The 18,755-nt window shown below is 29.8% G+C and overlaps 2 protein-coding genes across 2 annotated transcripts; one reads left to right on the top strand and one right to left on the bottom strand.

Annotated features, from left to right (window-relative positions):
* The first annotated feature begins 2,007 nt into the window (after nt 1-2,007).
* On the top strand, nt 2,008-2,910 carry LOC135926825 (probable ATP-dependent RNA helicase ddx42). The gene is made up of 2 exons (XM_065462755.1): nt 2,008-2,411; nt 2,448-2,910. Exons 1-2 carry the CDS (start codon nt 2,008-2,010, stop codon nt 2,908-2,910), a joined length of 867 nt encoding a protein of 288 aa, XP_065318827.1.
* A 7,640-nt stretch (nt 2,911-10,550) lies between these two features.
* LOC135926824 (uncharacterized) lies at nt 10,551-17,990 on the bottom strand. The gene is made up of 3 exons (XM_065462754.1): nt 17,924-17,990; nt 11,979-12,837; nt 10,551-11,808 (listed from the first exon to the last, which is right to left on the bottom strand). Exons 1-3 carry the CDS (start codon nt 17,988-17,990, stop codon nt 10,551-10,553), a joined length of 2,184 nt encoding a protein of 727 aa, XP_065318826.1.
* Nucleotides 17,991-18,755: the final 765 nt, after the last annotated feature.

The following is an 18,755-nucleotide window of genomic DNA, read 5'->3' as shown; positions in this document are numbered from 1 at the left end:
GATTCAGTAAGAAATTTTTTCTTTCATTACTTTTTGACTCCACCCTTAAAAATCTAGAAATATAAAAAAAATTATACTTATTTTCAGACTAGTAAAAAGTTTTTATAATTACAAAAATATTTCTAAACCTCTAATATTGATACTGCTATTATATTTTATTCTTTTTTTTTAACTTGAACTTAGTTTATAATATTTGGTATTAGATATGAGTGGTATATCATTTGAAACTTTTTAAAGGATTGGTAGATAATAGGAAAATACAGGGCAAATTGAGCAAGGAACTCATTTTTAGTTTAAGACATTCATATATTTTTCCTAATCTGTTGATTGATCATATATTTAAATAAATTTAAATAATTAATCTTAAATTTAAATAGTTAATCTTATATTATTAAATGATATGTTTGATATAATTTAACTATTTCAATTACCATAGTCGACTTTGGTTATTTTTTAATTTACTTATTATTCACTAAACGTGATTGTAAACACTTGTTATATTATATATTTTTCAATTAACTTTTATATATATATACTGATATATTTTTAGTTCTTTTAGATATAGAATAATAATAAAATATTTAAAAAAATAATTAATTTGAATAGCTTACTTCATGGTGCCCCGGTTACGGTGGTACGTTTTTTCGTTTTTCTTTTTTTAAAAAAAATAAAGGAATTACTTATCAAATTCGTCGTTCGCTATTGGAGATGATAAAAGGACAAATAAAATTTTTTGACTTTTCTTTTCGATAGTCAAAATTTTATCCAAATTTACAAAATAATAAAAGGTAAAAAAAAATAAAATAAAATAAAATATATATATATAAAAGAGTAATATGGTAAAAAATAGTTTTTCATCAAAATCTTTCAATTTCTACGTTAGGATGTGTTTCAAAGCTTTTAACATACCGCACTGCATAATTATTGATAAGATGTTGAGGGAAATGGGAGGATGCAGTAGATTCTCTTATGTCCGAAATAACAGGACGAATGAAATTCACTTTTACTTTAAAACCCTCCGAGAGATGATCAATACTTATATGTCTCTTAATGGAAAGCCTTACGTTTTTGATAAAAATAAATTCATTTTTATATTTTGTGCAATTATAGAATATTATAAATTAAATGTTAAATCTTAAATATCTTTGCAAACATTATACGCTTTATATATTTGACATACTACATTTATAGGGTATAGAAAATTTTCCCTATGTTACGTTATTAAATAAAAATTTACGCGATGCTTAACAGACAGTCTATAGAATATTAATAAAAATTTTTTAATTTTCCTTCATAACTTAAAGTAGTATGAAATTCTTTGTGACGAGTTAAGTCTAGATATTTATAGATAATTCAAATTAAAACTTAGTGGACTAAATCCTCTTTATAAATTAGAATTAAATTTTTCACAGACAAATTATATTGAAACTTAGTGGACTAAATCCTCTTTACGAATTTGAATTAAAATTTTTATAGACAAACTATATTGAAACTTAATGGACCACATTCTCTTGATTAAAATTAAAATTTTTTAGACAACTTAAATTTGATTTTAATGGGCTACAATGTTTTGCTTTTACGATTTTAAAAATTGAAAGTTTACTTTATTTAAATAAAATTTTATCATGGACGAAAAATTAACTCTTACACTCACCCAATATGTTCCTAAATTTCCCAAGTTATCAGGAAAATTATCTGAGACTTATCTTAACTTAATTGAAACATACTTTGAGGGAAATATAGAGTCAGACTCATCTAAAGTTAACACTACTATGTAGCTTACCAATTGAGATTGTAGACCAAGTTACGTCGATATGTTCTAAAGCACAGTTAAAAGACTTTAATATTGTTTTTGATAAATTAAAACTAATAATTCCAAGTGAGGACATGAATGTTAATATAAAAAACTTTAACTTAGCGGTACAGGGTGCCGATGAGTCCCTCCATACTTTTTATTTTAGGATTTCAAAACTTCATAAAAAATGCGATTTTGATAACGATACGAGAATGATTGAGAAATTAATAACTTGTTCTTTAAATGATAATATCAGAAGGAAATTAAATAAACATAAGCACGAAGGCTTAGATAAAATGATGAAATTAGGAGTTGAGTTAGATGGCAGCAATATTAAGCCGGAGATTAGCAATACAAATTATATAGATAAAAACGAAAATTTTATAAAAAATGATTCTAAAACTTTTAATAGTAAGGGGAATCTTAATAATTTTAGGCCAAGTGATATAAATAGCAGAAACTACCAAAACAGTAATTTCCGAAATAAGGAGGGTCACTCTAGAAATTTTAGTAATAATCAATCTTCAAACAACTACAATTCAAACAATTTTGGTAGGAACAACGCTCGGCAAAATTTTAACTATAATTCAAACAATTTTGGTAGGAACAACGCTCGGCAAGATTTTAACTATAAATAAAACAATTACGGTAGGAACAACACTCGGCAAGATTACAATAACAATTCAAACAATTATGGTAGAGGTACTTGGCAAAACAACAACAATTCAAACTATTACGGAAGAAACTCCATGTGGCACAATAACAATAATGCAAACAATTATGATAAAAACAATGCCTGGCAAAACAACAACAATTCAAACTATTACGGAAGAAACTCCATGTGGCACAATAACAATAATGCAAACAATTATGATAGAAACAATGCCTGGCAAAACAACAACAATTCAAACTATAACGGAAGAAACTTCAGGTGGCACGATAATAGCAATTCAAACAATTATGATAGAAATAATGCCTGGCATAACAATAATAGAGATGGTGGAAACAATACATGGGAAAACTATAATCTAAGAAAACAAATACAATATCATGATCAGAGCCAAAGTAATAGCAACAATTGCAATATGAATATTGAAGGTGGAAATCAAAAATGATGTTACACAAAATAATAATGATAGTGATTTTAATATCAACAATTTAACCGAGCATAAACTCAATGACAATGCATTCATGGCTTCCTTAAAAATAAACGATGTTACCGTTACAATGCAAGTCGATACTGAATCTAAATTCACAATTATACCTCATGATATGGCTAAACAAATAGGTATTAAAGATCTTAAAAAGTCCACTCTACAACTCACAGCTTATGATGGAAACTTAATTAAAATTATTGGCGTCACTCAAGTTAAAGTAACCTACGAAGGTATCACCAAACACTTGCAAGCCGTGGTCGTTAAATCTAATAAAAATGCGTTATTGGGACGTATGTGGATTAATGCCTTTAGTAATATTTTGAACAAATTTATAGCAAACATTGATACCAACTATGAAGATGAAATAAAGAAATTAATAAAAGATTGCGAATCTAAACTGACTAAAAAACCGATCAACAAAGGGAATGTCAAGATATATCTACGTAATGACGCCAAACCGAAAATCATACCACCTAGACGGTTACCTTATTCAAAGATAGACGCTGTTACTAGAGAACTTACGAGATGGATAGGAGATGGAGTCATTGAGCCGGTAACAGATGTCCGATGGGCAAGTCCGATAACCGCTGTCTACAAGGATAATGGGAGCGTTAGGGTTTGCGCCGACTTCAAAGACACTGTCAACCCAGCCCTTGAGGACTTCAGATACCCACTTCCAAGAATAAATGATCTTATCGCTAAGCTCAAGGAAGAGAAGAAGTTCACCAAGATAGATTTCAAGGATGCGTTCCTACAAATTCCCATCGACGAAACCTGCAGAGACATATTAACTATATCTACACACAGGGGGTACTACCGGTTTACCAGACTTCCTTTTGGGTTAAAGACTTCATCTGCGATTTTTCAACAAATTATGGATCAAATTTTCAGTGACATGAAAGATGTCGTATTTTATATTGATGGTCTACTAATAACGGGAAGTAGTGACGAAGTTCAATTCAACATCATAAAGAAGGTTTTTGAAAGAATACTATCTCATGGCTTAGTGCCTAATTTTGCAAAAAGCTTATTTTTCAAAAAAAGTCTAAGGTTCTTAGGACACGACATCGACGCCAATGGGATCCACGCCAACCATGACAAGATCGAGGCGATCGTTAAAATTCCGGAACCAAAATCAGCCGCGAAATTGTCAACGTTTCTAGGAATGGCCGGTTACTACAGAAAATTTTTGAACAACTTCGCTGAAATAGCTGATCCTTTATACAAGATTGTCAACAAAGAAAAATGGGAGTGGAATTTGGAACACTCCAAAAGTTTTAATGATCTAAAGACATTGATTAGTCTTTCTCCAGCTTTGACGTACTTTAATCCTGAATTACCCATCGGAATTGCGACTGATGCATTTAAAAGAGGTTTAGGAGCTGTTTTGTTTCACACTGAAAAAGATGGCAAAGAAAAACCGATAGCTTTTGCATCAAGAACTTTAGCAAAATCTGAAATAAACTATACCAATATTGAGCGTGAAGCTCTGGCCATTATGTTTGCAACCAAGAGATTCCAAGAATACTTGATAGTGACCAAGTTTACTATTATAACCGACCACAAGCCATTAATCCATATTTTTACCAAAGGACTGAAAGATAATAGTACCATGTCCTTAAGATTACAAAAGTGGAATATAATTTTGGGGGGTTACGACTTTAACATCAAGTTTAAAGCTGGCAAATATAATGTTGTTCCTGATTGCCTCTCGAGATTACCACAAGTAGGTGTGGATGACGCTATTGATGATATCGCGATTATAAATGACTTTTGCGATATACCCTCTGAGTTTTGACCAAATACGCGATCAAACATCCAAAGATTTTGAACTATCTCAAGTTATGAGTGACATAAGAAATAATGTGCCTATCCAAAATAAAATTTATGAAAATATTGAATACGAACTAAGTATCATTAAAGATTGTCTGTACAAAAGCGACAAAATAATAATTCCATCAAGTCTGAGAAAGAACATACTGAAGGCGTTACGAAGGTCATTTGGGAGCAGGTAAAATTAAATCCTTAGCCAAAGATTGTATGTGGTGGTCTGGTATGGTCAACGACATTGATTTGTAAGTCAAAAGTTGCGATGATTGTAATATTTATCATGACAATCCAAAGAAAATACAAAATCCATGGGTAGCAGCAACTAAACCATTTGAAAGAATACACATAGATTATGCGGGTCCATTTTTTACAAAGAATTGGTTGATAATCGTTGATGCTTACAGTAAATTTCCGGTTATAGTTCCGGTAAAGAGTATTACGACTGAATTCACGTTAAAGGAAATTTATAAAACTATTTCACTATTTGGTATACCTGAAACCATTGTTACAGATAATGGTACCAATTTCACGAGCAAAGATTTTGAAAAATTTTGCAGCAATTATGGTATAAAACATGTACTAACGTCGGCCTACCATCAGCAATCTAATGGACAAGCTGAACGTATGGTGAGAACATTTAAAGCTCACATGAAAAGAAACATAAAGATTGACTTAGAAATTGCGCTGGACAGATTTTTGTTCAACTATAGAAACACGCCGAATGACACTACGGGAGTTACACCGTCCAAGAGAATGTTTAACCGCGACATTAGAATAAAGTGGGATTTATTAAAACCTTTGGAGGATAAAGTTGATGAAGTCTACATATCGTTACCACGAAATCGAACTTTTAATAGAGGAGACTATGTTTGGTATAAGAAACAGGGTGATGATACATGGTGCAAAGGCAGCATCAAGCTTAAAGAGAGTAACACCATGTTCCAAGTTTATACTGATAAAGGGATAGTAAGAAGGCATCTTGATCAGTTAAGGATAAGAGAATGTTACAACAGTTTAAAATATTATGAAATTGACCCTAAAAATTCCTCTAAGGGGGGAAGTGTGGACACGAAGAATGAGATTAAGATACCAATTACTAGACCAATAAGAATTAAAAATAAACCTGATTACTTAAAAGATTATGTGCTTAAAATTTAAAAATTAAACGCTTATAAAATATGAAACGCTAAAAAATGTAAAACGCAAAATATGTAAAACGCAAAAAATATAAAACGCTAAAAATATAAAACGCATAAAACGCTAATGATTTATCATTCCTTATTCTGGATTAAAATTTTATTCCTTATTCCATAAATTATCATTCCTTATTACATATTTTATTGTTCCGAAATTCAAAATTCTATTCGTGCATATTATTCATATATTTGATTTGATCAACTATTCCAAATTACATATTCCGATTTATTCCAAATTCCAATATTCGACTGGATTAATTATGAAACATGATAATAACAATTTTGAGAAATGTGAACAACATACGATAAGGATATCAAGCCAACGATAACGTTCAACGATTTTATCAAACCTACGCGATTGATTCAAGCCTACAAAAAACGTACAAACTCACGCAACTCTAATAAACAATTTTATCAAACCTATTGATAGAATCAAGCCTACGAGAACATTTGAGACTTATGCGCTAACCAAGATAAAACCGAGTACAATCGAAACGGGAAAAAACTTTTGGGACAAAAAGCTCTCGATGACTGCTGAGAAGAAGCTTCGTTCTTTGTAGAAGAGGGGGAATGTTGATTGATCATATATTTAAATAAATTTAAATAATTAATCTTAAATTTAAATAGTTAATCTTATATTATTAATTGATATGTTTGATATAATTTAACTATTTCAATTACCATAGTCGACTTTGGTTATTTTTAATTTACTTATTATTCACTAAACGTGATTGTAAACATTTGTTATATTATATATTTTTCAATTAACTTTGATATATATATACTGATATATTTTTAGTTCTTTTAGATATAGAATAATAATAAAATATTTCAAAAAATAATTAATTTGAATAGCTTACTTCATAATCTTATAAAAATATTAAGTAATATGTAACTACTATAAATTTTTTATATCAAATTTGATTTGAAACACAAGATTTTAATTATTATTTCATTTAAGATCATGGATATAATTCTTGACAAATTTTAAATTATTTTTCATAATTTCTGAGTTTTACAAATATTTTGTTTACATATCACGATTGTTAAAGCGAGTGTTAGCGGGCCTTGCTAAACCCCCTAAATACTTTCTACCACTAATGCATCATTATAAATTATAATTTTTAATTGATTTTTTTTCTTTGGTAATTGTGTGGATGATTTATGCAAAATCCAAATATTCATACTTAAGAATGAATATCATAGAAAAAATTAGGAATACATTTAGATCTACAGAGATATAACTAATTAGGAATTGAAATTTTTTTATCTATAAACCCCCCCCCCCTTTCTTTTTAGAAATAATAACTATTTTAATTATAAAAAATACATGGTAAAAAATAGTGTTGTTAAATGGCTCGATTTGAGCCGATTTTTAAAAACGGCTAACTCAAAATTTTATCCATAAAATTATTAGGCAAGACCGGAAATTTTGATCATAGATGCCACAAAGGTATGGAAATTTATTAGCTAAATCTCGAGGCTTAGGCAATATTTACCTGTCTAAAATATAGTTAGCTATTTTTAAAAATCAGATCAAATCGAGTAGTTGAACAACATTAGTAAAACGCTAATAGTTTGAGAATATACTATATAATATTGTATTATAAAAGAAATAACAGTGTTATTTATAAAAATAAAACTAATATTCATAAAAATGTAAGATAAATTTTTCTTTTAAATATTTTAGATTACATTGACAAATATAATTCATCGGGTATCTAAAAAAAATTTCAGGCTTAAACCAAACAAATTTTGATATTACAATCCATTCAAGGTATCTGTCATTTTCAATAGAATTGGTTAATTTTATTTTATTATACTAATTTTTAAAAATTTTTTAGATTAAATAGTGACAAAGAGGAAGAGAAAGAAGTAATAATCAATGAAGCATCAACAAGTTCCGACATTGTTTATCCAAGACTTATAGAGCATATTTTAAAAAATATTTCAAAATAATGAAAACATATATCTGCCATGTCTACCAAAAAATATGAAAATTTTAGTTAGCATTACCTCAACTTGCAAGTTGCAACACTGTAAAACATTATGAAAATTAAAAAGGGGAAGGAGAATAAATCTATTAAGGAAAATATTATACTAGGATCATTGTCCACTGATCTGATATTTTTGCAAAGATACCACTCTTGATGATTTAATAACTGATTTTATTATAGCTGGCATTCAGCCATTTTCAATTGTTGAAAATCTTTCATTTATAAAAATAATCAAAACATTAGCTCCACAAAAAATATAATTTGCCGACATACAGTTGTTGGCCGATTTTTTCAGCAACCCATAGCAGCAGATATGATTGTTTAATGATTTAAATTTTGATACTCAGCAAATTTTTAATTATTTTTTCAAAAATGAATGTCGAGATTTTAGTATTTTTAAGCGCCGAAGGACTTATTAGTATAGCTAAAAATGTCTTTACAAATAAACGAGGGTGCTTTAATGACCAAAATTTTGAAAATATTTTATTACTGAAATAAATAATTATTTATAATCATATATTTTCATATATTAAATTAAAATCTGCTCAAAACGAGCTGTTTAACAGCAATATTAAAATCTAAAAATCATTATTTTAGTTATATTTTGATAAATATGATAACGAGTCAATATTTTTAGTTCATTTCATTAATTTTTACAATAGAATCTAATTTAAGATTATACAAACTATATAAATAGTGTTTGCAATGGTCCGGTCGGACGTCGGTCCGGTCTAAGTCGGTCCCTCATGTTCTTGTGTCCTATGGGATGTTCCGGTTCCACAACACGGTCCTATGATCCGGTCCGACCAAAGACCGATTAAAGAAAATAAAAGTTTACTATATTAAATTTTTGGAAATGATTGAATACATAAATCCTAATATTAAAGTGTTCACTTATAATACCTTTCGAAAAAAAAATTCTAAACAATTACCTAAATAAAATGAGTCATGTTATATTCATACTAGCAAAATTGCCAGAAAAAACTTTTATAGCTTAATAAAAAAACTTATATGAGACCGACCGGACAGAACCGATAGTCCCACTGTCCGGTCTCATTTGACTTAACGGTCCATTAGTCCGATCTTATTTTAGAAAAAAGGGACCGGACCGTTGTAAACACTATATATAAAAGAAAAATTGTATCTATATCTAGATAAATTTTCAGACGATGTATCCATATCTAGATCCATTTAAAAAGTATCTGTTAACAACTCTGATATAATTGATTTTATTGAGTAAGTATTTTATATTTAACATGTATATTTTATTTTATAGTGCTATATATTTCATTGTATATCTAATACAAAATATATATGTGCAATGAATATGATTTTAGATGATCAATTTTAAACAAAATATATAAGTATCGTGTCATACTATTCTTTTTTTTAAAAAATGTAAATCGTTAGTTATAAAAATTATATAATTCGAAGAAACCATTTAAGGGAACAAATGAGGCCGTTATAAAAGAATGCCCACGAGGCCGTATAGTAGCGAGTCCGCCCCCTGCCTGCGCGGTTTGAATTTTTTAAATTATTAAGCCCGAACTTAATTATTTTTATAAAATAGGTATCGGGCCAGGGGTGTTTAATATATTTACTTGTAGTTATAAAGAATATTTGAGCAACCTAATTTAGCTAGTACACTCATGTTCTGAATAAATTTTTTCACTCAAAATAGCGATGGCACACTATTTCTACATAATTATAATTTTAAAAAATATTAATCAAAAGTAAATTTTGGTTGAAAAGTCGGCTTGAGCAACTCCTGAGCCAACTCATATGGCTTATTGAGCCAGCTTGTCTCTGAGTCATTTTTCTACTCAAAAACTGGCTGAGTTCGGCTTAGCCCTTTTACAACACTAATATTTTATTACTTAAAAACAAAGGTACAACAATGTAAAAAAAATATATTTAATTAAATCATTCGTTAAAAATTTTTATGCTAATAATTTTACGTATTTTGTATATTAAAAAAAATTTACTTGTTGATGTACTTATGCGATAGGTTTTGTTACACAAAGTACATTTTCTATTCCCTTTTTTCGGTGTTTCCAAAAAAATTTTTGACACAAGAATCATTGGAAGATTTCAGCGGAACCAAACTTTGATCTAATATCTTTTTAAAAAAATATCATTTGTATGATTTATATATGGGTCAGGATTTTATGTAGCAGTCACTTTAGCTAACTGAAATATAATTTTACCTGAAAATCTTCACCAAATTGAGAATGACTTGAATTTTCAAATGGGGAATCATCCAAAAAAGATTTGTCAGATGGAGTGAAAATATCCTGATCCATAATAAAAAGTAAAAAAAATTTTTTTAATTTATAAGAGTAAGGATAAAATATTATATTTTAAAAGTAATAAAAATATTATATTTATATAAATCCTTTATTTTCAATTTTCAAATAATAAATAATATAAAATATTAAAAAAAACGAAAATATAATATTTTGTGTTTTAATATATTTAAAAATGTTTGAAAAATATATAATAATACTATTAAAAAAAAAGAACGGAGATGGTGTGACGCAGGGAAACAAAAATGAAAAAGGGACGTAAGTGTTGTCTAGGATAGCTCTTTGGCTAGAAGACTACCATTGAAACTGATATAATTAGATTTGAGAATCGCTATGGATAATCGTTGACGAAGAAAAAAACCCTCTCGAGGTTCTTCTGAGAGTTTGCTGATTTGTGATCCTAAGTTTTTGAAAAATGCTAAGGCGAGTTTGCCGAAGGTGCCAAGAGTGGTTGATATGATTGGGATGAAGCAATGATCGTTCATTATTTCTGTGTATTTAGAAGTTTTAAGTTGTTCCTTCTGGTCAAGGATGTTGATGGCGTGGTTGGATGGGGCCAAGGGGTCAATACAGGAATAGTCCCATACCAAAAGTTGGCCTCTCCTCCATGGGATTTGAGAGATCCCATCAGGACGTTTACCGTCAGATCTAAAAAGACCCTGTGGTTCTAGAGTGGAAGGAATTTGGGCGGATTTCAGTGCATGTTGGATGATTGTATTACATTGCTTGTGTCTGATGAATCGTCCATTGCAGGAGCGACAATGTAAACTATGTCTACCCTTCGAGTCAACTAGCGAGTTGCACCCTGAGCAGATGTGAGGGTGAGTGATGGAACAATTTAGACGAATGCCGATGGCGTGGGTAAATTCATTGTTGGATAGTTGAAGCTGAAGATTGGTAGATGGGATGGCCTCAAGAAACTCATGTCCCGTACCATTGAGCAGGGAAGAGAATAGGGTGCGGTCGGTAGATTGCATGCTAGATAAGAGAGTTTCAACGCAGCGAGCAACCACTGTTGCATCCCAGTCTTTCTGTCTATGGGTTGTGGGGGGATGAGAATCAGCATTGATCCTTGTTTTCCAAATATCCATAGCCACGATTAAGGAAAGGTCTTCTTTAGAATTATGGGAGGTGGTTATTGGCTTTGTCAAGAGACTACTCAATATGAAAGTAGTTATTGCTAAGTCATGTGGAGATCTGATGCCGAGACCACCAAATTTGGTTGGAAGAGTTGCTTGGGCCCAAGCTGTTTCGTTGAATCTGATATTTACTATTTTTTCGGTTAAGTCCTTTATTCCTTTTTCGTAAGTTTGGAGAGGAATAGGATATTTAAAAATTGGTGTTGACCGAAGTGCGTAAAGAATCCTTGGTATAAAAAAGAAATTTTTTAGCAAAAAAAAGGACTTGTGTGATGGAAGAAGTGTAAAGATGTCCTCCAGTTTAAGGAGTATGTCGAGTGTGGAATGAAGAAAGGTGCTTATTGCCTCGTGTCCTCCTACAGGCGATCCTAGATGTGTTAATTCAACGCTTGATGTGAATTTGAAATCGTGGGTGTGGGAGCATTAGAATTTAAATGTGAGAATTCAGATTTGCTCTGGTTAAGCGAAAGTCCAATGGCTGTGCCCATTTCCTTAATTATGTTGACTGCTTTGGCGATTTCACTACAGGGAACACTCAAGATTCTATCATCAATATACTAAGCGTGGAGCGATAGAGTACATGAAGAGTTTATTGATTTTATCATGTCATTGATCCCAAGACTAAAGAGAAGGGATCCGAGAGGGTCACCCTGTTCCTCGACAGAAAGTATCTTTTCTTTGTTGAGTAAGCTTGTTGGTGATTGGTAGCAAGAGAAAAGAAATTTGGTGTAAGCGGGGAAATGGAAGCAAGTTGAATGTAGGAACGTGTTGCGCGAAAGAGTGTTGTAGGCATTAGAGAAGTCAATTTTTACTAGGGATTCGTTTTTTGGGTTATTTTCAATGTGAATTCTTGTTAAGTGCACAGCAGCTTCACACCCACCAGGTATCCCTACACCAAGTTGGTAGGGGCTTAGAATGTGTGCGGCATCGTGTTTGATTCTAGATGCGATTAATTTAGCGACCAATCTACGGTAAGTTGAACCAATGGCGATGGGCCAAATGTCCTTGTTTGGTTTTTGGAGTGCGATGAGTCTGGCACCGAAGAGTAATGGGGTAATAAAGCTGGGTACGTCTCCATTTAGGATTTTGTTGACTAAGTTTGTGATTTTAGTGAGAATTGAAACCTGTGTACAGATCACAGGAGAGGTAATGTCCTGTAAAACCTTTGGTCTAATCCCATCTAGACCATGAGCCGAATCCCGATGAAAAGATAGGATTGCTTTCCTTACTTCTTCCTGGTCTGCTGCACAATGGGAGTAGGGTTGGGGCAATATTATCATAAATGTTGTTGTGGGATGCTTTGATCGAAGCTCAATTAAGGTATCTAAATTGGATTCCGCCAGAGTGTCATTGGTTGAAATGAGTTTGAGGGCCCCTTTGATATTAAGACTGTCAATTTTCTTGGAAATCAATGAGGCTTTTTGTTGAAGTGGGGTTATTTTTTTTTTGTTTTGGGGATGTCTGGTGATTTGAGACTCATGAAGATGAGTGTTGATGTTTATTAAATTTTAAGTAAAAAAATTATATATTTTAAGTAAAAAAAATAAGTAAAAAAAATTTAATATTTTGAAAGTATATAAAACATTCTTTTATTATTCAAAAATTCTAGACTTTATAAATAGACTACTTAAGATTATTTTTTCCCTTTTTTTTATTCAAGGGTGTTCCGAGAATTTATATGACGGCATCTGGCTTGTTTTTTTAAGAATAGAAAACATTCGAAAATTTTGTTATTTTATTTAATATATTATTAAAACATTTTTATTTTTTGATTTTGACGAAATGGAAGGAAATAAAAATCTTAAAAAAAATTCTGCCTGTTAAAATTATAAAAATGATTTTTATAAAATATATGGCCCGGCCCGGGTATTTAAAATTTTTTTTTAGCCCAGCACATGTATTTTTAAAAAATAAAATTTTCGGCCCAGGCATCGAATCAGGTTTAAGGCCAGGCCTGTAGCTCTCTGATCTGATTTTAATGCGTGTTTTTAATTTCCTTGATAAATTTGATTTTAAGATCTATTCTGAAGAGAATCTACCCTGGGAATTTCATATGATCGCCAAAAAATTTTTATATTTAATAATTTATAATGAAAATCTATATATATTAAAGGCTAAACCCTATAAATTTTAGAAGATTTTATTTTGAATTTCTTACAATTTAAATTTACAAATATTTTGAAAAATTATAAAAAAATTATTATAAATTAAAGTCTCTCCATACGTTTGTATAAAATTGTCCGACATTTATAAGTAGTGTTATTAGCTTAAAAATCAACTATACCTAATTAGGCCTAACCGAAAAATCGCCTAAAACTAATTAGACAAAATGTAGGGATTGGGAGACGTTACACAACACTAAGCCTAGCCTTAATTGTTCTATATTCCTATTTATCAAAATTAAATATATATATAATTATTTTATATATATTTATGTAACGATATATTCAACTCTATTTTGTAAATATTTCTCTTAACTTCCGAGAACTTTTCTATTAAAGATACAATAGATATTTTTTGCTCCTTTCTATCTGATGATAATTTCATTTTTTTTTCTCTATCTAATAATAAAATTTCCAGATCATCAATATTGCTATCATTATCATTGTTATCGCTACAACCAGTAGATATTGTCGTAGCTCCAATATATTGTAAATAATAGAGTTTTGGGTATGCCATAAATCCTCAAGATGGTCTATAGCAATTTATTTTTGCTCAATACTTAATAAAACTTGATATCGAGGGTTAAATATATTGAAGCATATACAACACTATTTTGTAAATATTGTTGATCTCTAATTTTCATATTTTCTAATATTTCATAAGAAAAAGAACTTGTAAATCTTTCTAACTCTAATCGACATCTTATCCATATGCCATAAAAATCCGATAAACATAACTGTTCTGCTTGCAATCTAAACTAGTTATTTTTAAAGGAACCAACATACTAGTAAGGTTTTATTTGATTCCAATCATCTTCTGACAAAATGGCTTCACATGCTCCTATAATAAAATCATTACAGAAATCTTTCAAACTTATTAATCGCTCTAACATCATACAAATAGAAGACGAACTTGTTGTGCAATCTAATATTGTCATTTGCCTTTTCATAGATTTTAATATTCTTACAATTGTGGGAGTTCTTAAATATTTTACAACATCCCTTGCTTTATCAATTATAGTTTTAAATTTATGGTATCAATCTCTAAATAAATAAAATGAAGTCCAGGAAGAAAAACGAAAAAAAACACGAATATAAAATAAATGATTCTACGAAAAAAATTAATAAAATTTATATTTTTACATTATTTTTTAAAATTAAAATTTTTTTAAATACCCTGAACATTTGAACCCTTCACTTTTTAATATGTCGGGTTCAGCCAAAATACGAGGGTTCAGGGTTAGGGTCCTGGTTCACATCCCTGAAATAATCATATATTGTTAAATATATATTTAAGCTTTTGTGAAAAAAGGTATTATAAGATTCTTTAAAATAAAATTTAATAAAAGCTCTATAATAGTTTATGAGGTAGAAGATGAAGTTTTGTGACAGTGTTTTTCTAGCCAGTCAATACATTGTTTACTGGCCATAATAAATTATTTAAGAATTATATGAAATGATTGCAAAAAACCTATCTTATATATTTCTTCATTTTTTAGGCATATAAAAATTTAATAATGCAATTAGTATTAACATATAAATTTATCAATATTCATTTAATGATTATACTTTATCAATTTATATCTTAATTATCTTTTTATTAAAAATTCTTATTTCAATTAATCACTATTTATTTTGAATTTATGAATAATTATCTTAACTGTTTTCAATAATTTTATCATTATGATGTATTAAATTATTTAGGGAATTATTAACAATAATGAAAACCATTTTATTAATTTATAAATGAAACAATAGTATCACTATTTACATACATAACAAACAAATAAATCATTGTTATTCGTACATTGAGTATGATACCAGTTTTCAAATTGCAGACAATTAATCCACTCTTCACCTTTAAGGTTTTCTTAGGAATATTAAATTTAGTAGATATTAATAATGTTTATCTGTTATTAATGAATATATCATCATTTGCCAGTTTAATTTGTTCATCATTTGATTTTGTACCAAATATATTTAAAGCGAGCTTTTCATTTCTATATGAATATAGAATTTTGGCCAGTCAATACATATGCCTAGTGTTGTTAAATGGCTCGATTTGAGCCTATTTTTAAAAACGGCTAACTCAATAATTTATCCAGAAAAATATTATGCAAGCCTAGAGATTTTGCTCATAGATGGCACATAGTATTGAACATCTATTGGCGAAATCTCGGCAATTAAGCAATATTTTCCTGGCTATAATTTTGAGTTAGCCGTTTTTAAAAATCGGCTAAAATCTAGCCATTTAACAACACTACATATGCCTATTAAATAAAACTTGAAACCATAATTTTTTGTGCGTATAATGCTGAATGCCTAAGGATAATATTAATATAAAATAACAATAATCTAAATTAGTAATTTTTTCACCAAACAAAAAAATGTGTAACGAGATTTTTCCAGAAAGAAGTACTAAAAATAGCTTATTTAAAATTTTTTTTATTGGATTGCTCTATTCAATAGGTAAGGTACATATCATAAAATACACATTTTGACAAATTTTGGGAGAAATCGGTCGAAAAGATAATAGTTAAAGTGGCTAGTCTTCAAACATGGCCATTTATGACACGTTTCCCATATATATTATGTTAATGTTATTTTTCGTTTTTAATATTTAAAAACGCAAAATATTCGGCGTTTTTTTTAGTAATTTAGTAACATTAATTTTTACAAATTGACCACTTTTCTAAATTAAATCTTCGGTTATGTCGTAAAAAACGATCCGAACTTTTAATTGGATTCCAAAGATCAAGATTTGTTTTTATATTTTTTTTGCTTCGTAATCACCTTAAGATCCTTACTTTTATATGTCCAAAATATAACCAAAATTATTCAATTTTTATATATAAATTATAACTGTTATATTTGCTTCACTTGCATTTTGATTTTAAAAAACAAATTTTGTTAATTTTTTTAAAAATTTTAAATTAAATTGATCGATAAATATTTCCTATATATCATATAAAGTAATATGTTTCTCATTTTCTGAATTTACGCAAATGAAGCTCTACAAATATCGAACGTCGATATATTTGGTATAATATGGGATTCAAATCATATTACTTATATTTAAAGGGCAATTATTGTTCTATTAATCGCCAGTTAGATTCTACAAATATTAGCGATAGTGTTGTTAAACGGCTCGATTTGAGCCGATTTTTATCACGGCCAATATTTTAAGAAAAATATTCCTAAACCTCTAGATTTTTCTAATAGATGTTTAAATTAAAGGTCAGCATTGGGTGAGTTTTCTCCCGCCTGCCTATGCCTGGCTATAAAAATTTATTTGAAATTTTTTAACATCCTTACAATATATTTTTTTATCTATTTAATTTAAAAATATTCGAAAAAACTTAAAAATGACGATTATGACAATTGTCACGTTTCTAAGGTACATATTCACTGAAAATTTAATTTAACATGTTCACAACATATATTTTACCTATTTGCTTCAAAAAAATTCGAAAAAACTTAAAAATGAAGATTATGACAATTGTCACGTTTCTAAGGTACATATTCACTGAAAATTTAATTTAACATGTTTACAATATATATTTTTAACTATTTGCTTCAAAAAAATTCGAAAAAATTTAAAGATGACGATTATGCAATTGTCACTTTTCTAAGGTACATATTCATTGAAAATTTAATTTAACATGTTTACAATATATATTTTTACCTATTTGCTTCAAAAAAATTAGAAAAAACTTAAAAATGACGATTATGACAAATTTTAACGCAAGCCGACCCAACAAGCCGACCAAATGGGTCGGCTCAACAGGCCCATTGGATCGGGTTGGGTCGTGGTCAATTTTTCAACCCTGGCTCAGGGTTGAGCAGATTTCTACGACTTCGGTTCGGGTTGTGGGTCGTAAAAAACCAACCATTTAACAACACTAAAAATAACAATTAAACAGGGATTAATTCAGATTATTTATTTTATTTAATCGTTTTTCATTTTATATAAAATTGGATTAGTTTATTATATTCATTTAAATAGATCTCATTAACATAAATACTTTATACATAGTTATATATATTAAAGATTATATATATAACTTGGACTTCATGCAATTATTATTGCAATCAAATAAGCCATATATATAAATTAGATCCGATAAAAACATTATAATAATACAATCATAAACATCTTCATCCCATTCCATAATCCTCACCACACTCGAACTTTCCTCCACCATATGATGTGAATTGATTATTCTTGTCTGTCAATCCCCATGATTCAGTAGCTAATCACTACACCTCTCACCCACCTTCTTTATCCAATCCAAAACATCCTCATTCAGTTGCAAACCTTGGTGGTCCCAATCGTTAAACTTTGAACGGTCAATGAGGACACTTTAACCAATTTTGCACCCACCATTGCCACCAATCGTACACACATGGACAGTTCACAAGACTTTAAACATTGAACGGTCCTTGAACAATCCGTTATCGCTTAACTTGGTGCTTACCTATGAGTATCTTCGATGTACAACATCGATTCTAATTATCTTCCTAATAGAGAGGGGAATTATGGTTTCTAATTCATAGGCCCACTCATTCTCATATTCAAGCTCTATGGAGACTATGGCTGATAGTCCAGCCCATAGTAATTTTTATAATTACGTCTTATTAAACAGGTTCCTTTATATGTAAGCCTTTTCCTAATACCTAAATTAATCAGGTTCCTTTATTAGTAACCTTTTTCTCAATGTCTAATACCATAGATCTATAATCCTAATCCATAAATTAAATTACCATGTAAAGGTCTGTAACGTATAATGTATATCTATAAAACAAAATTGTGTGGTTAAGGGGGGGGGGGTTAATGTTCCTCGGGGAGCAGGGGTTGTTCCTCGTTGGTGTCACTCATCGTGTTTATTGACAGATCGAGGGTTATATCGAACAACGTAGGGTCGAATTCGCGAACCCTCTAAACCTATTTTTCGTTAAATGGGGTTTGATAGGGCTTGAAGGTAAAAGGGGATCTAGCCTAGCTTGTAAATTTACATCTAGGCTGTCTGTAGTGTAGATGCTCATCAGTCGTAACAGCTTGTGGAACTAGCTGATGGATGCGCTGTCGACCGTCGGCGCTGACGGGGCCATTATAGTGGCCTCATACAGGGACACTTTGTTAGAGAATATATTGCTTATTATAATCGACTCT

The sequence above is a fragment of the Gordionus sp. m RMFG-2023 genome, chromosome 3 (genome assembly GCF_954871325.1).
Source record: "Gordionus sp. m RMFG-2023 chromosome 3, tfGorSpeb1-WG-v2, whole genome shotgun sequence".
NCBI classification, from domain to species: domain Eukaryota; kingdom Metazoa; phylum Nematomorpha; class Gordioida; order Chordodea; family Parachordodidae; genus Gordionus; species Gordionus sp. m RMFG-2023.
Note: the sequence above shows the minus strand (reverse complement) of the source record. Positions and strands in the feature narration are given on the sequence as shown.

Coding starts and splice junctions, on each gene's coding strand:
- LOC135926824 (XM_065462754.1), bottom strand. CDS start 17,990: ATGTGTGTACGATTGGTGGCAATGGTGGGTGCAAAATTGGTTAAAGTG. Junction 12,838..17,923: donor GTCCTCATTGACCGTTCAAA/GTTTAACGATTG, acceptor TTCAACAAAAAG/CCTCATTGATTTCCAAGAAA. Junction 11,809..11,978: donor ACTCTATCGCTCCACGCTTA/GTATATTGATGA, acceptor ATTCACATCAAG/CGTTGAATTAACACATCTAG.
- LOC135926825 (XM_065462755.1), top strand. CDS start 2,008: ATGATTGAGAAATTAATAACTTGTTCTTTAAATGATAATATCAGAAGG. Junction 2,412..2,447: donor TTTGGTAGGAACAACGCTCG/GCAAGATTTTAA, acceptor CAATTACGGTAG/GAACAACACTCGGCAAGATT.